At 40.8% G+C, this 24822-nt stretch overlaps 1 protein-coding gene and 1 long non-coding RNA gene across 5 annotated transcripts in view; one reads left to right on the top strand and one right to left on the bottom strand.

Moving 5' to 3' along the window:
- pik3cb (phosphatidylinositol-4,5-bisphosphate 3-kinase, catalytic subunit beta) overlaps positions 1–23020 on the top strand; it is a 54551-nt gene extending 31531 nt beyond the window's left edge. For 2 of the 4 annotated variants that reach the window (XM_078246720.1, XM_078246719.1), the window contains 21 exons: positions 1635–1863; positions 3686–3915; positions 6483–6662; positions 7781–7948; positions 10849–10938; positions 11125–11379; positions 11533–11629; positions 11744–11874; positions 12582–12632; positions 13406–13594; positions 14452–14573; positions 15535–15678; positions 15803–15902; positions 16410–16606; positions 16699–16808; positions 16997–17075; positions 18997–19164; positions 19323–19446; positions 19549–19694; positions 20691–20823; positions 21229–23020. In XM_078246720.1, coding sequence (XP_078102846.1) covers positions 1635–1863; positions 3686–3915; positions 6483–6662; positions 7781–7948; positions 10849–10938; positions 11125–11379; positions 11533–11629; positions 11744–11874; positions 12582–12632; positions 13406–13594; positions 14452–14573; positions 15535–15678; positions 15803–15902; positions 16410–16606; positions 16699–16808; positions 16997–17075; positions 18997–19164; positions 19323–19446; positions 19549–19694; positions 20691–20823; positions 21229–21366 — 3081 coding nt within the window. In that variant the 3' untranslated portion in view covers positions 21367–23020. Of the gene's footprint in view, positions 1–1020; positions 1238–1634; positions 1864–3685; positions 3916–6482; positions 6663–7780; positions 7949–10848; positions 10939–11124; positions 11380–11532; positions 11630–11743; positions 11875–12581; positions 12633–13405; positions 13595–14451; positions 14574–15534; positions 15679–15802; positions 15903–16409; positions 16607–16698; positions 16809–16996; positions 17076–18996; positions 19165–19322; positions 19447–19548; positions 19695–20690; positions 20824–21228 lie in introns of all 4 variants that reach the window. The other 2 variants (XM_078246721.1, XM_078246722.1) reach the window with 2 other exon arrangements.
- Positions 7942–15531, bottom strand: LOC144515683 (uncharacterized). The gene is made up of 3 exons (XR_013501765.1): positions 15106–15531; positions 10336–10410; positions 7942–8653 (listed from the first exon to the last, which is right to left on the bottom strand). It is a non-coding gene; the product is annotated as an uncharacterized LOC144515683 (long non-coding RNA).
- Positions 23021–24822: the final 1802 nt, after the last annotated feature.

Below are 24822 nucleotides of genomic sequence, written 5' to 3'. Positions count from 1 at the left end.
GCACAGGTTTGGGCTAAAATGGGATTTCTATACATCAGTTGTCCTTAAAGCCATATGCTGATGTGAGGTCATTTCAGTTGTGTTGTTACAACACAACTGATAATTAATAGATTTTAATAAAATCAACTTTCCACACACTTCAAGGAGATTCAATTTATGTATGTGCTTGTGTATCCTGACGTTGTTATTGTCCTCACATGCCTCTTGGCCTATTGTCTAATTGACTGATGAGGGAAAACAGTCTACAGCCCACACACATATTTACAAGTGTGTGTACACACACACACACACACACACACAGTCACACACACAGTCACACAGCTAGTCAGTTAGACATTATCTAATGCCTATTTTGACAAAGGTGGCTGTTGCGGCTATCTGGTTGTTTATTATTAGCGAATAGCTATTGCTTTCAGCACACAAAAAGGGCATGACAACATGCATGACTGCAGCTAATTTTGTGAAGCAGATGTCAGACATCACAGACTTGATGGGTGTTTTAGAAGTTGTTAAGTACATTACTTAACGTAGCACAAAGTTTGTGTTGGTGTGAAAGTGCTTGAAATGACAATTTAACTGTTATGTGATTTTAGGTGTTCATTTCAACTACACAGTTTGACCAGCAAAATGGAAATACCTGTGCGATGCAGTGAATTGCAATAGTTCTGCAGTAACTACTACTTAACCTGAGGCTGCACTTTGTGGTATTGTTTTATTTAACTGCACTTTATTGAAAGTTGTTATATTAAAAGGTGTTTTTCTACCTTCCTTACATGTTTCCGTGACAGAAGCATGTACAGAAGCAGCGGAAAGCTATGACAAATTATGTCACTGAAGCAAGAAAGAGAGAAAAGACAGGGAGAAGAGACTTCTTTGAGATTTTTCTTGTAAATGATAGAGGGGGGGCAAATACGAGGAACGCAGGAGTAGTAAGCAGGCCTTCCGGACAGCTTCATGCCAGACTTTTTTTTATCAGTTATCAAGAATCCAAGAAGAGCCGTTTTTTGACCTTTTTTTCAGATATCCTGGAAAGCGGGAGATATTTGTTTGGAGGGCAAATGATGCCTGTTCCAGTATGCAACAGCATAGCTCTATAACCTCACACAAACACATTCAACCGGATATCCAACCCTGTGATCATGCTGTGGCTGCACTGAGACATGAATCACACCAGCATTGCTGATGGTAATACATTATTCACATCCTGATCGGCTCACCCAGAGGCTGTCATGTTGCTGTGAGTCATGCTTATGAAACGTACTCATTTGTCAGTATTATTACATCATTATTCTATGTTTTTCGTATTTGGTTTAAGGCATCTGTTGAAAAAAAACAAATGCCCTTTGAAACCAGCATTTCACTGCTCAGGTTATTCATGATCAAACTCCATCAAAAGCACTGTGATGTTCCTGTATGGGTTGATAAGAAGATGCTATTAGCCTTGTTAAACCATCGGATAATCTCATTTATACAAGGCCATCAAGTCAAAAATAAGGATGCTGTTTATTCCGGTTGCACATATTCTAAATAGGATTTATTTAGTTTAGATCAGTGGAGCCGATACAAACACTCCCTGTGGTTTTAAAGTGCAGACACACTTTAGTAAAATCCCCATTTCTTCTTCTCCCTTCCAGCTCTTATGGAAGCAGGCTCAGTCATACCCACTGTTTCCTTCACTGGGCGAGATGGAGAGCCACATGTTCGAGTGTGTGAACCAGGCAGCCGTGCACGAAGAACTGGAGGACGAAACTCGCAGGCTGTGCGATGTTCGTCCCTTCCTGCCAGTGCTCAAGCTGGTGACGCGCAGCTGCGGCCGAGCGGAGCGCTTGCTGGACTCCAAAATCGGCGTGCTCATTGGCAAGGGTAAGACAGCATCACTATTAAGACTTTCCCTCAATTTAAAGAGGCAGACTATCCTACAAGCTCTCACACACATTACTCCCTCCCTGATTGATTTGCGTACTGTCCCTGTTTGACGTTCCCAATAAAGAAAGGCACTTAAGAGTTGGTAAGTGCGACAGTAAATCTTTCCGCACACACAACAAGCCTTAAGCACCTCCTCCAGAACGCTAAGTATCTCTGCTACTCAGCACATTCACCGCAGACATCTGCAGCTGGCTCCTATTAGCGGCCCTGTTGTCTGATAGAGAAGCGTGAGGGTTGACTGGACGTGCTCCTGACATATCTTCCATCACCTGTCACTTTGTATTATCTCTGGTGAAGATTAGGCCTATAGAGAAGCAGAGGGGATCGATCAGTACTGTAAAAAAAAGACCAGTCTTCTGAAGAAATTAAACATTTGTTGTAACTCAGACTATTTATTCATGCATGAGAGGAAAAAAAGACTTTCTAACTTGACAAAAAGGATCTTAAGCTAGACGTGTATATCTATATCATGTATCCCAGCAATGCAGTAGCTAGTGTTGTTGCAACGATTAGTTGATCGATAGAAGATTACTCTGCAACTATTTTGAACTGATGCATCTTTTTTTCTTTTTTCTTTTTTTTTTCAGGCAAAAATGCCAAACATTTGCTGGTTCCATCTACTTAAATTTAAAGATTTGTTGTTTTTCTTTGTTTTTGGAATACATCTCTTTAAGCTCTACAAGCATTTTTCACTATTTTCTGACATTTTAAAGACGAAACCATTCGTTGATTAATCAAGAATCTAATTGGCAGATTAATCAATAATGAAAAAATAATTAGTTGTTGCAGCCCTAATTGAGATAATTGCATGAAGTATGGTACATGCATGCACGCAACTACGTGCACACTAAATACATGTTTATATTGTGAAGTCACACATGACACAAAGTCACACACAAACACACACGTGCAGGTCTTATTTTCATTGAGATATCCAGGATTAGTCAGGTCCCAACAGACCTCTTCAGAGGAAGAAAGGCAAACAGGGAGAGAAGAGCCTCTGAGTCTAATTGAAGGAGACTCAGACGATATTGTTATTCTCCCCTCCTGGCTCCTCTTTGGTATGACATGATCTTGTAAAGGCTTTTGTCAGAGTAAAGTGGTGTTTTTAAAAAGAACCCCACAGGCACGTCTGGATAGTCACACACACACACACACACACACACACACACACACACACACACATACCCCTAACCTCGTGCTGAGCGCAGTAACAAACTATTCCACGCGCACATGGCCAACCATGTTTTTTGCCTCACCAAAAAAATACAGTCACACGAAGCGGCTTGCACACTCACAATGCAGCTAATGTGGTCGAGAGCCCTTCTTTGAATGCTGAGGGTCATATGGATAAATGGCTTGAAATGTCAACATGTTGTTTTCATTACCAAGAGACTATTGTGCAGCACCCTTTGATAAAAATACAGAGACAAAAGCTCTACAGGGAGCGGAGAGATAAAGCATGATCAACCAAACAGCAGTTCATACCTCTGGCATTTGGTACCAATGTGAATAATAGGAGGCTCTGCTTTAATCCCATGAGAGTCTGCTGCTTGTAATCCCTTTTACACATTAGTGCTCCTAGATTCATATGTCTGGCATAAAAAAACAAAAAAAAAACTGATTCATTAGTCCGTATTTTACTTTATTGAGTTCTCATAACATTAAGACTTCTTCTCAAGGCATATTATTAAAGCTATTGTTATAAATCAAATCATGATGTATCCTACTTTATCCCCCCCACCCACCCACCCCACAGGTCTCCATGAACTCGATGCCATTAACGACCAGGAGGTGAAGGACTTTCGCAGTAAGATGTTTCGTCTCAGTGAAGAACGGATGCAACAAGTCCAGATGATGACATGTACAGAGTGGCTGCAGGCCTGCTTCTCCCCACAGCTGGAGCCCCTGGCAGGGACGGCTATCACCGATGGGCTCAATGACCGGCCACCTGACCTGAAAGTCATAATCCACTTCGACCAGTCTCAAGTGAGAGTCTGTAGTCCAGTGCTGGAAAATCATTAAAAACCACAACAAACCAAGACTTTTTGGTGATATAATGGTGAACTGTGGACTGTTGAATCTAGGTCCTCTAACAACTCTCTACCCTTAGCAAGAATATAAAGCTCAGCAAAATATGTATTTCCATAGACAAGGTCACCAACATTACAGCGCTGTGTATTGTCCACAAATTTACATAAAATTACATTTTGTAACATAAGTGATAAAGCCTTGACCAGTTGACAATAGGCAACAAAGTTAACTCACTTAGATTACCAGTGTAGACTATTCAAACACAAAGTCCATCCTTGTTGACAGACTGATACATTGAAACATTTTTTGCCTTTTAATTCTATCATTAATTTCTCCTTGATTGCATTCAAAGGGAAGTTTACACAAGCACCCTGCATCAGAAAATCCAAGAACCAAATCTTGGAGACATAAAATGTTATAAAAATATAGTTAAATGTATACTACTTCTCTTAGGGCTCAGGGTTACTCGAGGTTGTATCTATTTCCCTTACAGTAAATTGTACAAACACAAAAAACTCTTTAAATGAAATGAATGAATTAAACATAATAGATCTCTATTATGTTGTTTAAAGGGGTGATATAATGATTATATAGGGTATTTCACACTGTTCCTTAAGGTCTCCTAATATGGTATGTAACATTGGTTGGGCTGAAAATGTCCCAGGTTTTATTATATGGGTCCTTATGCATCCCTGTGGAATAGAGCTCAACAGTCCCGCCCCTCCTCCGAGAGACCTTGGGTTCCGGAAGTAAATTTCCCATTCATTTCTCCCATTGACGTCTGGAAAAATCCATACGTAAAGAGTTTTAGACCATGCCTTAGGCTAACATTGGATAGATTACATTATGCCAGCATAATGTAATCTATCCAAGCGCCAGGGATATTGTACTTCTTGGTAGACAGCTAGCAGTTACTAAGAATAATGGCTAATTTATGGTTTTGTCTGTATTAATTTGGGATATACTTCTTCTAATTGAACTAGAGACCAAAGAAAAGTCCATTGATAAACCCATTAGCCAAACCCATAACGTGCTGCCTGCGTACATATTGAAGTAAGAATAACAGTGTGACTTACTGCACCACTACAGCAGACAAAACCAACTTGTTGAGTAGCAAATGTAGCCATGTGACTCCACCAGCGCAGGCACAAACACACACACACACACACACACACACACACACACACACACACACACACACACACACACACACACACACACACACTGTAGCTCAGCCTCTTGTTCTGCTCACAGTTGGCAGCTCCACAAAAGTCACGTGACTGAGCCCAACTAGCAAGTCATGTGACAACACTAAGTGGGTCAAAACCATCAGTGAAATGATGCCATCCACACACACACACACACACACACACACACACACACACACACACACACACACACACACACCAAGCATGGCAGCTCAAGGGACCAAGAACTGATTAAAATGAACCTTTCTTTCCCTCTCCTTCTCAGAACTCTCTGACTATCTACTTCCATCTGTCTTTGTCTCTCTGTGTCTTTTCTCTTTGCTTCGGTTATAGAAATTATTTAATTATAAAACAGATGTGTTTGTCCCTCCAGACCTGTGTACAGTATATCAGCTTTGATCAACATCACAGACACACATGCACAAAGATAGGCCATCTGTGCTACTGCGCTCAGGTGGACTTTGGCAGGAAGTCTTATTTGGGAAGTCAGACACAATAAGCCCCATTATAGACAGGAAATGTGGTGGTGTAGGTTATTGTTCTAAAGTGAATATGATCATGGTTCAGTGGGAGTCTTGCTTTTTTGTTTTGATATTTAAATATCACTAATGGATTCAGTGGTCAACCCTGGTCTTGTTCTCTTAGTCCCATTATCATTCAAATCTTATCTAACTTCATCTTCTAAATAATGTTGCAAAAATGTTAAAACAAAGCAGTAAAATGCTGAAGTACTTTCAGGATATCTCAGTGCTGTTGGTTTTGTAATTCCACCACAATGTAGCAATGACCTTTTGGTGGTGTTAATTATTAATAGATGATGTTTTTATTAAACCTCCAGGAAATTATAATTCTATCTTAGGTATCAGGTCAGTACAGAGCTATAAATAGGTTGAAGCCACGAGCCTCAATGTGACATATTAGACTGGCTGTGGCAATGTGTGGAGGACATGCATGCATATTCATGCATTTTAGTGCAGCGCAAGTTCATTTTTAGTTGCTCTTGTAATGACTGGGTGTGGGTGTGGCCCTGTCCCTGTCGGTTCATGTCCATCAATCTCTCTTTCTCTCTTTCTTTTTCTCTATTCATCTCATCTTGACGTTTATCTACAAACAGCTATGCATGTATGTACGTAAAGTGGTGAAGATCATGTTACACTATCTTGCCACTGAGCAAGGCCTCCAGCAGGTCTTCATGAGTGATTTTTAGTCCTGATTTCACAAAGTACACACAAAAAATAGTTTTTAGGAACATGTATTTGAACACTGGTACTTTAATCAATCTCTCTGTCCCTGTTTCCCTGTCTTGTCTCGCAGGACTCAGCCAGTCTGATGGTGCCATCATCCTGCATCCCGTCTGACCTGATGGAGCTGGCCGTGAAGAAGTGGCTGACCACCCACGCGCCTGAGGAGGAGGTGTGGCTGGGTCAGTACATACTGAGGGTCAGCCACTGTCTGGAGTTCCTCTGTGGAGAACAGCCCCTGATTCAGTACAAGGTCAGTGGCTACATAGTAGACTCAGTTAGTTGTCTATCAGGGACTGACTTAGATGTGTCACTTGTGTCAATATCATGTCCAGAAATAACAGAGATTGGCCTTCATAAAAAGCGATGAGCTTTTTTTTATTGTTATATTCTTAATATCTACAGCATGGTTAGCACAACTGTTCTAGCTCTGAGAAACTCATACAGTGCTATATTAGTGTGACAATTACAGACCGAAAAGCCTGTTTTATGATTCCAAGAAGAGGCGTTGTCAGGTCCTACAGGGGACAGTTTAGGTATAAACTACAATTGATAGGCTGATGGCTCAACAATAATATTGTTAGGGAGATGCGGATGATGGACTGTGTGTTTACAGTATGCATGTTTATGTGTAGCTTGATTTTTAGAAAACATTGTTTCAGCAAAGATTTAGGGAACTAACATTATGGCTACATGTGCATCAGGCACATACATCCAAATCAATCCTCAGTCAGCTCATGTGAGATGCTGGCACTTACTTTGTTATTAACTCCCTATAAATGGAGTGAGACAACTTTGAAAAGCCATCATTCTCTTTACTAGCCATATATTTAAGCTCTATTTTATTTTTGTATTCCTATTTACACATTTATCGAAACCATGCACATAAATCGAAATTGTGAATGTAAGTTATCGGGCTAGTTTTCAGTTGCAGATGGAGTGGAAGAGTTGTTATAAACTATTTACAAAAGGACATCACACAAAAGAGGCACCAAGCATAAATAGCAGCAATATTACAATTTTCTGCAGGAAGCACAGTATGATGGATAGGACAAAGCAGGCAAAGCATACATTAGCATGCTAGCAAGCAACTGCTGTAAGCAGAGAGATATGCAAATAAAGTTATATGGACAAAAAAGGAAGACTTTTAATGGTAACAGTCAAAGTGACAAATCTGTTTTTGAGCTGAGATTCTGAACTTGGAGAAAATAAATGATCCAGTCCAGGTGGCCCTTATTATCAGATAGTCATGACTTCAGGACCAGCCCTAGATATTTGGGCCCCTAAGTAGGATTTGGTTCCCTAGCTTTTTATGTGTCAGCTTAAATATGCACATAGGTAACAAGATTTCCTGTCCTGTCTCGTTTGCAGTACATCCGCACATGCATGCAAGCCAAGGAGTCTCCACACCTTACCCTGGTCCACACCAGCTCCGTCAAGGGCATGTTCGACAAGGAAATCTCCGCCATCAGAGCTGTGGTTTCCCGCAAGTCCTCCAACCCACCTTTACCACTACCTCCCAAGAGAAGGGTTCCCACGGTTAGTTCAGTAATGTGTGTAGCTGTGAGAATGACTTAACTTAACACTTCTATGTTGTGGGGATCTTGTCTATTCCGCTATATATGCTGCTGTTTTCAGAGAAACGGTACTTATTGAACAGCCACATATGCTGGTCAACTGATTGTTTTTGAGTCTCTGGAGACTAAAGTGAGCTCAAAAATTTTTTTTAATGTGCGCTTGTTGGAATTCTATTCATATACTGTTATTAATGTGGTTGAATTTATTGTCAATCACTGATGTATGTAACTTTAAGTGTGCAAATTTGATCGCTGCTTATTTAGGACTTAAACTGAGGGGGGAAATGCACATATGGAAATGTACTCTCACTTAATATCCACCAGTGTTTACAGATAAGTGTTCTTGTTTTACCAAAATAGTAAAAGTTCCACAGAAGATTGATTCACCTGAACTGAACGAGGCAGGTGTGGAGGATTTCCTAGTAAACGTACTTGGCAGCTGCCACCTGTCTTTTGTGTGTTCTGAGTACATCGGAGCACGCCTCTGCACGCTGTCAGAAAACATCGCAAGCTCCAGGTGCACCGTGACATCACTCCTCGATGTGTGCGTTCACATTTTTAATTGTCAGGTTGAATTTAATTGGCCTCCGTTAGCGAGTCTCCTGGGGTTTTAAATGCCCGATGCCATGCTGACTGTTGATGCCCAGTGATGTGTGGGTTGGAAAGTCTGTAAATATCGCAGGTGTGAATCATTATATGAACTCAATTATATTATCACATATAATCATAACGGCATTAGAACAGTTATTTCTATACCTTGTTCTTACTGTTCCCACCTTATGATTAAACCTTTTGTTGGTTTACAGTAAAAACAGCCACCTGTTTCACCTTCAACTTCCACATTTTTTTTGATGAGTACATATGTATTCACTGAACGATATAACTCATGGAATCACAGTGTCACAGTCATTGTGTATCATGATTTATGATAAATTCAGGCCTACTGTAAAAACAATATAGTCCAGATGCAGTAGGTAAGGTTGACGAGCAAAGGTAAGATGGCCCCATAAAGCCCTGGATAAATGAAAATAATAGCCAGAAAATTGGTTTGAGCTGAAACAAAGACTTACTTTCATTATTATCCAATTAGTTCTTTAGTCTTTAAAATGTCCCTAAATTTCAAAGCCAAAGATACTCAATGTATAGGATGGTCACAGAGAGAAACAGGAAACGTAGAGAGAGGGGGGCGTGACATGCAACACATGTCCCCGGCTGGGAAACGAACTGTTGACGTTGCCATTGTGTCCTACGTGCTATAATACTAACAGCCTAGACCACAAGTGTGTCAGATGCGTTTTTTACTTGCTTGTCTTACGCAACAGATATGCTCTCATTTTGCTTCTCACGGGTGAAAGCTTTTATTTACGCTTCAAGTGTATTTTTGTTACTTTACTACATTACTAGAATTAATTGAAGGTTTTATCCTTATTTTATCCTTTTTAATTACGAAACCTTTATCATATTAACTTTATTTTCTTATTATCTGACCTTGATTTTATTGTTTCTGATGGCATGTTTTCTCCTTAATTGCTTTTATTATTTATTTATTCTGTATTGTGTAATCATTGTCTTAATGCGATAAGCGTTTTGGAAAGTTTTTTTTCCATTCTCTCTCAAATGTTTTTTTTAATCGGAGCCTATAGGATTATGAGGGGGGAAACATTGTTTAGTGTCAAAGGAGAGCGGCAAACTGCTCAGAAAGTTTGGCTGCTCCTTTGCTGCTCGATGCTTTCAAACGCTCGGAGCAGACGGAACCGGTACAGACAGTTGCTTCAGTGTCGCGTGAACTACTGTAACACCCTGCTTTTTCTGGTGAATATCTCTTCTGTTACTGCTTGCTTAAAAATCACCTGCCACGGCATTAACTGGACTTATAAACAAGATCATGTTTCACCAATTCTGGTATGTCTGTAGTGACTACCTATTCTAGCAATTTACTGATCTATGAATTCTTAATAGCCAGGATGGCCGTTCTTTATGTCATATCTCCAACTTTCTATTTCCCTCTGTTTCTGAGATCCTTGGATAGTTTTCTTCCAAGATCTGTGTTTAGACACAATGAGGAAAGAGTCTTTGCTATTAGGATTCCTGGTCTGCTGTTCTTTTTTAAATCACCAATTTTAGGATCTTTTCCGTGATATGATTTTTATTTTTTTTTCTTGGTTTTGGCTATCCGACTTTAATTTGATTGTGTATTTCTAATGCTGTATTTTATTTGTCATTTTGTATAGCACTTTGTAACTGTTAAAAGTGCTTTACAAATAATTGGTATAGCAGTACAATGCAATGGAGGCAGATTGGAGAAGACAGAAGGAGACAGAGATTCTGGTCAGACTGTAGTAAGCTTACCGTAGAAGTATGGATGACTGTGACAGGAAGTGAGATTTATTTTCAGGACAGGAACCTGTTTATCGGATTCTGTTTCTGTAGGAAACATGAGTGACAGTTGGTCAAAAAGCAGCATGAGTAGAGGTGTTTTTGTGAGGACACAGTACACAGTTTCTGCCTGTATATTAATATCTGACAAGAGGAAAATTACACACACTGTCATGCTCACACAAACACTAAACACATCCACACACAAAGTCGGAGACAGCAAACAGCAGGAAGTGTGGTAGTTAGTCATGTTCATAGACATTAGGTGTCATGTGATGCTGTTTTTCCTGCTGACTGCTGACCCTCGCAAATCCACTTGGCTTGACATCAGAATGACCTGCCTGACCTCCCACATTGTGTGTGTGTGTGTGTGTGTGCTCGTGCGAAGAAGCACTCTGTTGTGGAGTACATATTTTTACAGTAAATAATGCTAATACTGCTCCCTCATTGCAAGTCTCTCTTTTGTTTCTCACCTTCTCTCTGCAGCAATTACAGAAGTGTGTGTGGGACATGTCAAGCCCGTTTAAGATAGTCCTAGTAAATGGCAGCAAGGTGAACGCGGAGGAGACTGCCAAGGTGAATTCTTGCTTTGTCCCCATCCATAAAACAATCATTTGTATTCATGTTAATATGTCATTACACACACCAAAAACCTGCATGCACAGTAACTCACATTGGCAGTAGTATCACACAGCTAAAATGATATCGCTTTGGTCATGTAAAGATGTCATGAAAGACTTTAACCCCCACACACGTACCCAGGTCCAGGTTAGGGCGGGGCTCTTCCACGGCACGGAGCTGCTGTGCAAGCCGGCGGTGAGCAGTGAGAGCAGCGGACGCTCGGACCACACGTGGAAAGACAGCACGTTGGAGTTTGACCTCTCCGTCTGTGACCTGCCGCGCATGACCCGCCTCTGCTTTGCCATCTATGCCGTCATGGACAAAGTCAAGAAGCAGAAGTCTACCAAAAATGCTCACATAAACAAGTACCAGACCATCCGCAAAGCAGGGAAAGTGGTAAGAAAAAGGCTTGTATATGAACCTACACTGGTCAGACAAACGAGGGCCTAAAAAGTAATATAAGTGTCTTCAATTTCCACACATGTACACCATCTTTATTAAATCACTGACTAACGATTCATTTCACTATTTTCTCTCTGTGTGATCCAGCACTACCCTATAGCTTGGGTCAACACTATGGTGTTTGACTACAAAGGGCAGCTGAAGACCGGAGACATCATCCTGCACTGCTGGTCTTCCTTTCCTGGTATATCTATTATATCTACTAATAAAATTAAACTAGTAAAATGACTTTGCCAGTGATTGCAACCATGCAGTAAATGCATGTCATTTAATGTGTATCTTTGCGTGTCTCACATAGATGAACTTGAAGAGATGCTGAACCCCATAGGAACCATTCAGACCAACCCGTACACTGAGAACGCTACAGCACTGCACATCCACTTCCCAGAGTACTCGTCGCACTCCATCGTCTTCCCTCCCTTCGACAAGGTCAGAAGGCTGACAGTCCCCCTTTATAATAACATACTTTTTGCCAGCATTAGGACATGTCACTAAGCTTAAATTTGTTTGTAATTCAAATGAACAAATAGTCATGCACTCAAACATTTAAAAAAAAAAAAAAATTACAACATTACACATTAGGGCACAAATCTTTTTATTTATTTTTCAGCTCCTACTACGTGAGCCCTGTCTCTGTGCGTAATGTAGAGTGTTCCCTGCATGTCTCTTCAACATGTAACGCTAAAAAGCCAATTCCCAGCATTATTAGATCTTGGTAGAAGCATGCTGCACGCTTATTGGCCCAATGACGCTGATGAGATTTACTCCTTAGGTATTGCAATTTGGTATAGAATAAGGCATTTCCATACTCAGTAATTTAGAGGCAATTCGGTTGGTGCCTAAAAAGTATTTAATTCAGTACCCAGCCCTACTGCCATGATTGTACTATACTTAGATATACTTACTATACTAAGATGATGAACTTAGGTGATTGGATGAGACCATGTGGTCTTTTTTAAAGACTTGACTGCAGTTGAATTTGTCATTCAGTGCCTTAGTGCTCTTCATAATGCTACCTAGAGATTATTATGAAATGGTGGCTGTTAGCATGAGAGGATCAGGACTTGCTCGACCTGCCTAAGGCGTTGTATCAATGTGCGTGTTCACTCATACGTTGCTCACTTACTTATTTGTAGATACTGGAAAAAGCTGCAGAGATCGCCGGAGCAAGTGACTGCGTACCCATGGTGAGTTAATGTACAGTAGGAGAGAATTGTGCGGATATGCATACATATTTGTGTGCATTCAGAAAACATACAAGGGGAGACCAGGTAAAAATAAAGTTTCAAGTTGGCCTGTAACAAATGCTGCATCATTTATCCGTCTCTCCCCCTCACACACACTCTTAACAGACACACACCACCAGTGTAGTATAATCTTGCACTGCTAGTTTCCCTGGAAACCCATTGTTATCACTTTGGCAGGGTGTAGCTGCAAAAATAGTTCAAACCCCTTCAAAACTAGAGACTTTTATCAGATTACTTGTATGTGTTCCTGTCTCACAGCCCCTCAACCTAAAACCCACTCCTGGCCGTATTACAGCAGGTTACATAATCCTGTGTTATGTAGAGGACTCTTACATCCTTTAATCGTGTGTGTGTGTGTGTGTGTGTGTGTGTGTGTGTGTGTGTGTGTGTGTGTGTTTTATTTTGCATTAGTCTGCATTGATATTTTAAATCAGACAGCATCCAACTTGTTTTAAACAGAGACGATATTGGGCCTTGGTTTGTGAATTGAGATGAATTGCATTTGAGTCGAAATTGCTGGACACTTTGATACACTCCTGCCATCTTGTGGTTTTCTACAGTCACTGCTCAACATCGTTTTCTTATTTCCTTTCACGTCCTGACTGTTCTTCTTCCAATTTTCACCCTTTCTCTCCTCTCCATCTTCTTCATCTTCTCCTTCTCTAACTCTCCAACCCAACGGACCATTCTTCCTTCCTCATTACTTCTCTCAGGGCCGTGGAGGTAAGAAGTTCCACATAGAGCTGAAGGAGATCATGGAGCGTGACCCGCTTTCTCAGCTGTGTGAAAACGAGAAGGATTTGATCTGGACACTACGCTACGACTGTAGAGAGAATTTCCCCCAGTCGCTGCCCAAGCTGCTACTCTCCGTCAAGTGGAGCAAACATGAGGACATGGCCCAGGTTAGCCATTGTGTCCACCATTTATGCATTTTAATAGGACTAAGTCAGATCTTTTCAATGTACATTGCATAAATGACAATAAAAGTAGTTTCCTGTTTTTTTTTAACATTCTTACAAGCTTATAAAAACATAGACAGTACCAGTCAAAACTTAGGACACACTTTCCCAATCAAGTGAATGAGAAAGCGTGTCCAAACGTTTGACTGGTACTGTATATAATATCTATATATCAGTTTTCAGCTTTAAAAATGATATGGCAAAAATGATGATATTATTTTGTTCAATGTTAACATGATGTTATACATCCATCTTCATTGCATCAAACATCTTAAATTGACAGAAAAATACCAGATTTTACTTACTCGACCTTAGAATAAAAAATGTTTCAAACATTGTTAAATACAACTACAATTGGGCGCGGTAATAAACCAACTGCTCTCCGTAGAGGTTGCGTGGTTTCATCACACCTGCATGTTTGTGGAGAGAGACTGCTGTTGCCTCCAGCCAGTACTGTTAAAAAAAAAATAAAAAAAGCATAGACCTGTCAATCACACCACGCATGACACAAACACCTGTGACAGACGGTTACCGTGGGAGCAGTTGCTTCAGTGTGCCATCTAAACATAGTGTTCATTCCACTACTAAAATATGTTTACAGAAAAGATAACCGTGATCACAATTATTATAACTGTAAGATTAATTGTGCAGCCATGTGGGTGATCCCAAGGCTAATCAAATTTTATAATGAAGGTTTTATTTACTTAGCTATGGAAGGAATATATTTTTTTAACTGATTAAGTGTGTGTGTGTGTGTGTGTGTGTGTGTGTGTGTGTGTGTGTGTGTGTGTGTGTCACAGCTCCAGGCCCTCCTTCAGATCTGGCCCAAACTGAGTCCTAGAGATGCTCTGGAGCTTCTGGACTTTAACTACCCTGACCAGTATGTCAGAGAATATGCTGTGGGCTGTCTGCGTGATATGAGGTAAACATATGTATCTAATCACACATAGATTTCTATATAATACACAGTGTTGGGAAAGATACTTTCAAAACGTATTCCCTTACAGAGTACAGAATACATGCCCAAAAATGTAATTTGTAACGTATTCCGTTACGTTACTCAATCTGAGTAAAGTATTCTGAATACTTGGATTACTTCCACATTGAATTGCATTTTATAAGTAGGAATGCGGCCATCACATACAGCTTACTAAACAGCCCTATTCTGGTGTGTTCTTCTGTTCCAACTGGCTGAATGTGTACCTAAACAAGCAGATAGATTTTTGTATTTGTAGTCCCGAACTGCATACTACAAAAATCTAACCGCAGTCTAAGCTACCACGAGCTAATTTTAGCTAACGTTAGCTAACATGTCAAATGGGGCTAGTCTTTCAACGGCTCTGGGGCTAGTAAATCAGCACGTAAGAGAATGTAAAGTCGAACGTCGACTATAAAATAGCAAGGTGACCAGTAAAACTACAGCAGACGACTACCCTTGGCTAAAAATAACTTACTTTAAGATGCTTCTTCAGGTTGGAGGTGGAGTAATTTGGACGCTGAAAGGAAGTTGGTTGCTGGCAAGCAGAGGTTGCACTGCAGTGCACAGTTATATTTCGTTCTCCCTTCTCTTTCTTTAATGTGAAATGCTGTTTGAATTTCCAAGATAGAAACACATTCCTGCCCTGGCTCTGTTGTGCCGGTTCCGGCTCCATCTCTACCTCTATCAGTGGTCAATTTTTTCGTTTTCATATTGGGGCTTCTGGGAAATGCATGGAGTTGCGTGAGTGAATAAACCCGTGAAACAGAAGTATCGTCATGTAATCCATTGATTTCAACAATGTAACTGTATTCTAAATACCAACTATTTAAATTGTAACTGTAACGGATATCTCTCTCTCTCTCTCTCTCTCTCTCTCTCTCTCTCTCTCTCTCTCCCTCACCAGTGACGAGGAGCTGTCTCAGTACTTGCTACAGTTGGTGCAGGTGTTGCGTTACGAGCCCTACTATGACTGTGCCCTCACCCACTTCCTGTTGGAGCGGGCCCAGGGTAACCGCAAGATAGGACACTTCCTCTTCTGGCACCTACGGTGTGTACGGACACGTGTGTACATGTGTGCACATGTACAGTTGCACATTAGAAATGAAGAAAAATAGATAGTATGTTTGTGAAAAAGGGCTACAGTTGACTGACTGTTCTGCTGCCCTATAAAGGTCAGAGATCCACATGCCAGCTGTTTCAGTCCAGTTTGCCCTCATGCTGGAAGCCTACTGTAGAGGCAGCATCCCTCATATTGAGGTTCTAAAGAAACAGGTAGGTCACACACACACACAAACACACAATCTCTTTTATTTCTTGTCTCATGCACAAACATGCACACACCGTTTTTCTTTTTCATTTTTACCTCTAGAGATTATGACCCGCTCCTCAGTTCCATAGCTATGCTTCAGACTTTTACTCTACTAATCCTTACTCAAGCACCAGAATAGCCGTGGTCTATTGTCATCCCTGACAGGACTAGATTTATAGTATTTTTAGCCTGTCACAGTGACAACAGCGTCACCCTGCTGCCCTCTTGCCCTCTACAGTGGGGATTTTAACAGTCACTCCTGTGGACGCTTCCTCCTCGTCATCTATTTTTTATTTCCTATTTCGAGGAGCATGCACAATGCTGACATAGTCTGTTAAAGGAGAATGAGCTCAGTTGTCTCTAACAGGGATGAATCATTCCTAGGTTTTGTTGGCTGGTTTCAGTCAAACTAATTTTAAAATAACATTCCCAACTGTTGTGTTACATGTTCCTTATTTTGACTGTACCAGGTGGAAGCCCTGAGTAAGCTAAAGTCAGTGAACGAGCTAATTAAGCTGGGGACTATCAAGAACGCTCGAAATAAGACCAAGGAGGCAATGTTGACCAAGGAGGCCATGATGACTTGTCTGAGGCAGAGTGGCTACTCAGAGACTCTGTCAGACCTGCACTCCCCTCTAAACCCCAATGTCCTGCTGTCTGGCATCAAGTAAGACAATTCAGTTTTAGATCCGGTTGAACTTTTTCTCCTCTATTTCACGATACGTCATTCCCCGTCTCTCTCTGTCATTCTCCCATCAGTGTGGAGAGGTGTCGGTACATGGACTCTAAGATGAAGCCACTCTGGATTGTTTATAACAACAAGCTGCTGGGGGGAGACACCCTGGGAATCATCTTCAAGAATGGAGATGGTAGGACGAATCCCAGGCTGTGGGAAGAGAGGTTTGGGAGAGGGTATAAAAGAGAAAAATGGGTGGGAGGAGGGGTAGAGATCATACTGCAAGGTCATGATGATGAGGGATTGTAATCTCTACCTTTGCTTTGAAAAGCACAATACTTTCTTTTGGAATTAAGAACTTTTTTTTAAACTTTTTCCTAGACCTAAGGCAAGACATGTTGACCCTCCAGATTTTGAGATTAATGGATCTTCTATGGAAGGAGGCCAATCTGGACCTCAGGTGGGTTGTGTGTGTGTGTGTGTGTGTGTGTGTTAAATGCACAGACTTTGTCAAGCTTGTTTGTTCCTGCTGTCTGTTGGGAAGAGGAGGGGAGACACTAAATTACCCCATGCTAGTTTTACCTCCAACCCTTTTTCACCCTAGACACACACACACACTATTGGCGTTTTTCCATTACATGGTACCTGCTCGACTCACCTCAACTCTACTCGCCTCGACTCGACACACTGTGCGTCCGTTTTCCATTGCAGATTTTAGTACCGCCTCAGCGTGGCTGGTCGTCTTATATGCCGGCTCGACGCATGCACCAGCGCACAAGTATAAACATCAGGCCACTTGAGCTTGTTTTACAGTTCTGTGGAGGCTCCACGCAGAGCTTTCGCCGTATACTATGTAAGTGGCCTGATGTTTATACTTGTGTGCTGGTGCGTGCGTCGAGTCGGCCGTGTGTGTGTGTACGTAGGCTACGGCGAAAGCTCTGCCTGGAGCCTCCGCAGAACTGTAAAACAAGCGGCGCCGCAGTAAACTGCCGTGACCTAACGCGACACAGAACGTGGAAGGTGTCTTGTTGCTGCCACAGCCAGAAGACACATTTTGTTTCAAATGAAGCTGGAGGCAGCAAAAAAAAAACACAGCTGGCTAAACTATTTAAAAATAGCGGGTTTGTTCAGGACACCCCCGTCTGTCGCTTTCACGTCACCTTTTGGTATCGCCTCAGCTCGCTTGGAACCTCGACTGAGGTGGTACTAAAAAAAGTACCTGTTAGCAGGTACCAGGGACTTTTTTTTCGTAATGGAAAACCAAAAAAGGCGAGTCGAGCAGGTACCATGTAATGGAAAAGCGCCATATATCTGCATTACATCCGAACCAAATCCACACTTTTACAAACCATTTTTCTCCCTTCGTCATACACTGACACATCTGGAGCTGAGCAGTGGAGGGGGTTGTTTTGACAGTTTTGAGGACAGTGCTTCAGATTACAGTGACATGGGTCAGAGTTCGAACACAGTGATGTGACATTGTAAATGAATGGAGGGACAATGTAATGAAATCACTAAGATGTGGATGTAAGTTTCTTCTGTGATTTCTTGATGATGTATTTTACTGCACATATCCATTATTTATTAATCCATTTAATATGTATTTATTTAAACTCAACATCCATCAAGTTGAGTAAGATATGGCATTTGGTCTCCATTAAGTCACCGATGCTCTGTATCAGCCCGATACTGGCTAAAATGACAGGGTCGGATTCGGATATTGGAGGGAAAAGGAAAGTATAATCTGATACGATCCATTAGCCTAAACTGCTACAATTTGACACCCTGTCATGTGTCCATACTAGAAAAGTGGGGAAAACGTTATCAGAGCCTTGAATGCAACTGCCGGCCGCCATGTTGTCAGGTCATATCTGTATCGGACATGAAAAAAGTGGTATCAAGCCAGCTGTTGGAAAAATAGGACTTGGAGGCACAATGTCAAAGATGTATTCTGAGGAATGTCCAGGTCATATAATTCTGCATCCTAAATAAAGACATACTGCCATCTTGTGGAAAGACAGAAAAAGTTAAAGTGAATGTAGAAGAAAATTTATTATCTGGCTGATCTTGTCTGGGTCATGTTTTTGGGGACTGTTTTCATTTGTATTTTGAAATAAATAAACCACAGAGAACCAGGTACATCTGGTATTCATCACAGTGCATATATGCAGAGTTTTAGGTAGACAAAATAGGAAATGGGATATTTGTAATACACTTACAAAAAGTAGTTGTGATTCATATTTTTCAGTAGGGGTTACTGTGTGTCCCAGTTTGGGACTTCTTTTCAGTCTACCCAACAAATACTCCAGGATGGATATGCTCACAATGTTCCAGTTGATATCATTAAGCTCTTTGCTTCTTTTTCTTTACATATCGTGCAGAATCGTACCGTATGGTTGCCTAGCGACAGGTGACCGGGCAGGCCTGATCGAGGTAGTCTCATCAGCAGACACGATTGCCAACATCCAGCTGACCAGCAGCAACGTGGCAGCGGCGGCCGCCTTCAACAAAGATGCTTTGCTCAACTGGCTCAAAGAGAGGAACACTGGGTAAGGTGGTGATTAAATGAACCTTTAGGTAACTGCATTTTGAGCAGCTTTGGACTAAAGGGTGTGTTACAGGTGACCGTCACCACTGAGACATGCTTAGAAGAGAATCCAGAAAAAAAGTGCTTAAATGTTATACTGTGTTCATTTTATTTTGACAGTGATGCTCTTGATCGGGCCATCGAGGAGTTCACTCTGTCATGTGCAGGCTACTGTGTAGCCACCTACGTCCTGGGCATCGGAGACCGCCACAGTGACAACATCATGGTCCGCAGCACCGGACAGGTTGGACAGACAGTTTGTTTTATCTGTATAAATGATCCAGATTCCATTAGTTCTTTTTCCTGGTTCCACGATGTTCACTGGTTGGCCTTTTTTGTCTGTCAGCTCTTCCACATAGACTTTGGTCACATCCTGGGCAACTTCAAGTCCAAGTTTGGCATCAAGAGGGAGCGTGTACCATTTATCCTCACACACGACTTCATCCATGTCATACAGCAGGGCAAGACAGGATACACAGAAAAGTTTGGCAGGTTTGTTCCTTTTAATTTATTCTTTTATCTTAAGCCTCTGATAAATTATTTATTTATTTATATATATATAATATCATGATCTGACGGATAGATTGTTGGATGTCTTTCTTTGCACCATAAAAGAGGCAGCCAGCATATTTAATGAACAACAATTGTTTTTCTGCAGACATAACTGCAAATCAGCTTAACATTTTTACATGAGTAAGTACTGTCAGTCAGAATTTCCAGTATTGAAATGAGCACACGGTAGCTAAATTAACTTGATGTGTACAGTATATCGTCCGAATCCATCAGACTGAGACAAGGTGAGCTTTTTTTTTTTTTTTTTTTTTTTTACAGGATTTAGATATTTTACTTTGGTAAAGAGTAAGAATAAAAAGACATATTTTATTTTATTTTATTTATATATATATATCTCTATCATTGTTGAAGTGATCACACAAGTCTAAAAAATTTACAAACCTCAGCAAAAAAAATTTTTTAAATGTTTGTGATAGAACTGGTCAACGAGCTTACACATTGTCAACATTTAAGTTTGGTAGCTGCTTGCAAGAAAAAAGATTAGGCCTTGAATGTCCTTGCTTGTAATGATCACTTTGAAACCACCAACAGAAGTTTTAACATCCTCACTACTTTTCCACAGGTGCAGCTAACACACACAGGTGGTTAGGAACATGGGCTACAGTCTACTGATCTGCTTTACCACATGCAGATACCTCAACCAAAGAGTTATTACTGTTTCTGTATCTGTTAACTGTGAAAGAATATAACAGCAATGGCAATTTTTAGGTGTGAATTACAATAATCCTATACATACAGGGAATCATTTCAAGATGCTTTATTGTCTTTTTTGTCTTTCTTTATGGTGTAGTTAAGATTCTTACATGCAGAGTCTGTTAAAAGTGGCCATCATTATGAATTTAAATAATTGTTGACACTGTACTGTATATGTCAGAAATAATGAAGTGTGTATGTGTGTCTTTGTTGTTCCTGTAGTTTCCGTCAGTACTGTGAGGAAGCCTATTTAGTCTTGAGGAAGAACGGGAACCTCTTCATCACACTGTTTGCCCTCATGCTGACTGCTGGACTGCCTGAGCTCACCTCAGTCAAAGACATCCAGTACTTAAAGGTATTTATATATACCTTTTTTATATATATATATATAAAACATATATATATATATATATATATATATATACACACACACACACACACACATTTTCTCCAAACCAGCCCAAAGGTGGCTTAGATGGACTACCCTTGCCCAAGGTCCTACAGCTATGGAGTATGTATGTGTATGTATTTTACACAACCAAAAATGATGGTATATATATATATATATATATATACTATATACATACTTGGTCCTAGAGTTTAACTGTTTTCTACAAATCTCAACATATCAACATGTTGTCTGGGATGTACTTTATATTTGTATATTTCAAATTAAGTTTTTTTTTTATATTATTTTATGAGTTGTTAGCTGCAAATATTTAACACATTTTGTGTCATTTTAATCAACTTCCCTCCTCAGGACTCTCTGGCTCTGGGTAAAACAGACGAGGATGCGCTGAAGCAGTTCCGCCAGAAGTTCGACGAGGCCCTGAGAGAGAGCTGGACAACCAAAGTCAACTGGATGGCCCACAATGTGGCCAAAGACAACCGCTCCTAGAGCAACTGAGAGCCAACAAAGGCCAGGGGCCAAGAGGACACCGTGAAGGAGTGCGGGAGGGGGAAAGGTGTGCCAAGGAGACAGGGTGACAGCCACCCTGATTTAAAGAAGGGAATCTAGCAGAATTATCCAAACAAAGGCAGATTCAACCCTGTATACTGTACATACAGAGTTAACCTACTCTCCGAAACAGTTCAGTTACCATGCACCCTTACTTACTGCATCCCTCGTCGCCTTGTAACACTCTGGTATGGTGCCTCCTGAAAATCCAGATTCATGGTCTTTTGACATTTCAGTGGAATCATGGTGGGTAAAGTCGCTGCAAGTTTTGCACAGGCACAGCAACAGCTGATATAACACACAGCCAAAGGAAGGGAACTGAAGCACCCACTCTGCCCACACTAAACTGTCCCTACGGAGTGGGCTGACAAAAAAAAAAGTCATGTTTTGGAGTAGATGAATTTTGTCAGACGGACCTAAAACTCAGCATGTATGGACTCCGAAATGGCATGTGGTTTGACCACGCCCCAGAACTGCTTTTAAGTACAGCCGAGATAACAGATGGGTGTGGAAAGGGCAGAATCCAAAAGACAAAAATGCCTGATCCCGATGTCTTAAAACAATGTGCACAACGCCCACAGGAAGTGCATCTTAAGACTGGCTCCCACTGGTTCAAAGTGTGCCTCAAAACTGCGGGAAGATTGTATTTTTTTATGAGTTTTCTTTTTTCTTTTCGCCATTTAAGAATTTATAATGAGACGTCTATGTGCCAGACTACTTTACTAGCCCAAAGAGATTCGGGAAATAACAATGAAAGGAGGATTGATTAGAGAAAAGGATGAAGTGAGCCTTGTGGTCCACTGTTTGAATCTCAGTTAATTTGGACCATTGAACACTGGAATGTTTAAAAAGAACATTTTCAAATTGTCTTTTAATGAACTAAACACTTTATTTTTTTGTTTATTTTATTTTTGAAATGACAATGTGCATTGTTTCTTTCAAAATGTTCAAATCAAGAGCATTGTTGGACAAAGTGTTATCATCTGTGAGTTATCACTAGCCAACTTGTCTTAAGGTCTAAAAGGATGTCAGCCTATTGAAGCACCATCCCACTCCTGCTAGCACCCATGACAAATATACTCACTGAGGAATAATAACTGATGCTTTTAACATGTTAGGACCAAACAAAAAGCAACTGTTCAGTAATTTCATTGTTTATACTGTTTTTAATTATCTGTGTCTGAATTGAATGTGAAAATATGTGCCGCTCTCTTTTTTTTAAGTGTATTTGTTTTTATACAACAAATGTTTGGGCGGAGTTTGAGGCTGGTGTGGGCGGGGTTTTTAAGTAGGGACACTGCGATGCAAAGCTACTTCCTCGTTTCGACATACCGTGCTACTCAGCATCTGCATCTGTGTTTGATTTTTGTGCAATATCGGAGTACATGAACCATATCTTATTATATAAACCCTTAGGGCCAGGCCTAAGCCTATAATGGTTTTTCTTTTGGTTTATGTGTGATGCAGCTGCATTTCACACTAGCCACTAGCCTTCAAAAGTCTCAGACACTGGATATTGTCAAATGTACAGGCTTTTATTGTTTTGCTGGTTTTTGTTTTCATAGAAGTTTTATTAAAGTTATTTTCCACCGCGCTGCATTTCCGCCTGCAGTCCGTTTTCGTGTTCTAGATGTGGGTTGTGAGATTGCACCCACTCAGGGTAGCCCTATGGATTTTATAGAGAGAAAATGAAAAAAAAAGAAAGTAGCTTCATGCCCAAATAGAAGGAAACTACAATTCAAGGATATAAGGTTTTTTTTTTTGCAAAGGTCACCCTCCTCATCATGAAGCCCTTTTGTGTGAGGCCTGTTTATCACCTGCAGTGTACAAGAGTGCTGTTTGTATGACGCAGCATTTCTTTTCACTCTGTGGGGAATGTTAACGAAATCTCTTCTTTCAGCGATCATCATTTAATGGTTCACTATTACTGGAAGCTACAATCATTGCTCAGTGTGAATCATCTGCTTTATGTGTGTCGTTCACTGCAGACAGTTACATAATGTAATAACCTGGTAGGAGGGGTGTCCATAGAAGTGCAGGTACAGTGGCAGATATCCTGTATGGAGGATTTGACATGTGTGCTGTTTCAGTCTTCCACTGACACATCCGTGACACTATTTTCCAGTCCCTTAGCCTTAGCTTACACATATTCGATGCTGGCCTCCTTTCAGAGGCTTCATGCTTTACATGCCCATTTTTAGATAGTAGTTTTTATACATGAACAGGACCACACCTACACACTTATACCTAAAGCAAAATGTTATTGTATACCAGGGCCAGGGAATATACACAATAAAGGATTCTGGAAATGCATTGAAATTGCAATATGGCTTCAAGTTAATAAATGCAGTGTTCAGCAAATGGAATGATAACACAATTCAGCTCATGAATGTAATTGACCATGAATTAATGGCTTTATTTTCATTTCTAATGTAAGTTTCAGCCACCTGTGTGTCTTGGCAGCAGTAGCCTGTGGAAAGTTTTCTAAAATGTAGAGTTCACTTCATCATGTTTTCTCTGCTAGTAGGGCACCCTAGGGTTCACTTCATGTTTTCTCTGCTAGAAGGGCACCCTAGGGTTCACTTCATCATGTTTTCTCCGCTGGAAGGGCACCCTAGAGTGCACTTCATTGTGTTTTTTTCCATTTAAGGGCACACTAGAGGGCCCAGCATTGAATTTTCTCCACTGGAGGGGTACCCTAATGGGCACTTTATCAAAATGTATCTACCATAGAGGCAATCAAGAGGGCACTATTGTGGCATTTTTTTCCAACATGGGGGACACCAATAGGGGTGGTTGCCCCCACCCCTGAGTTCACCATTGCTGGGCAGTATGGGGATGTCGACTTCAACTGAGTGAATTTTGGTTCAATATTCAAAAGTATATAAGGTTGAATGGATTCAAATATGGATTGGAGATAGGCATGCATGGATGGATTTTTACCTAAGTCAATGATGCAAATGCGAGCACAAACATGACATTTTTTGGCAATTCACCAGCAGATATTTTGCTATTCAAATATTAAACATGCTTTCACTGGCAAGAACAGGTTTTCACTGGAAAATGTTGTAAAACACAAAGAAAACATGCCAAGCAAGGGAAAGCCAACTATACAGCAGTATTAGGCCATAGAAACCACGCCCTGTTTGTAGTCAACCTTGAAATTTGAGCTACTGGACTGGGAAGACACCGAGCAGCACACAACATACAATGCAGACCAGGGGTGTCAAACCCAAGCTCACCAAGGGCCACACTGGAAAAGGAGAACCACATCAAGGGCCAGACATGTAGATTATCGACATGCTTTTATTCAATCAAAAATGAAATGCCTCGCATAATCTTCTCATACATACAGTGAGGAAAAAAAATATTTAGTCAGCCACCAATTGTGCAAGT

Source organism: Sander vitreus, chromosome 3 (assembly GCF_031162955.1).
Source record: "Sander vitreus isolate 19-12246 chromosome 3, sanVit1, whole genome shotgun sequence".
NCBI lineage: Eukaryota > Metazoa > Chordata > Actinopteri > Perciformes > Percidae > Sander > Sander vitreus.
This window is presented reverse-complemented; position numbering and strand designations above follow the sequence as displayed.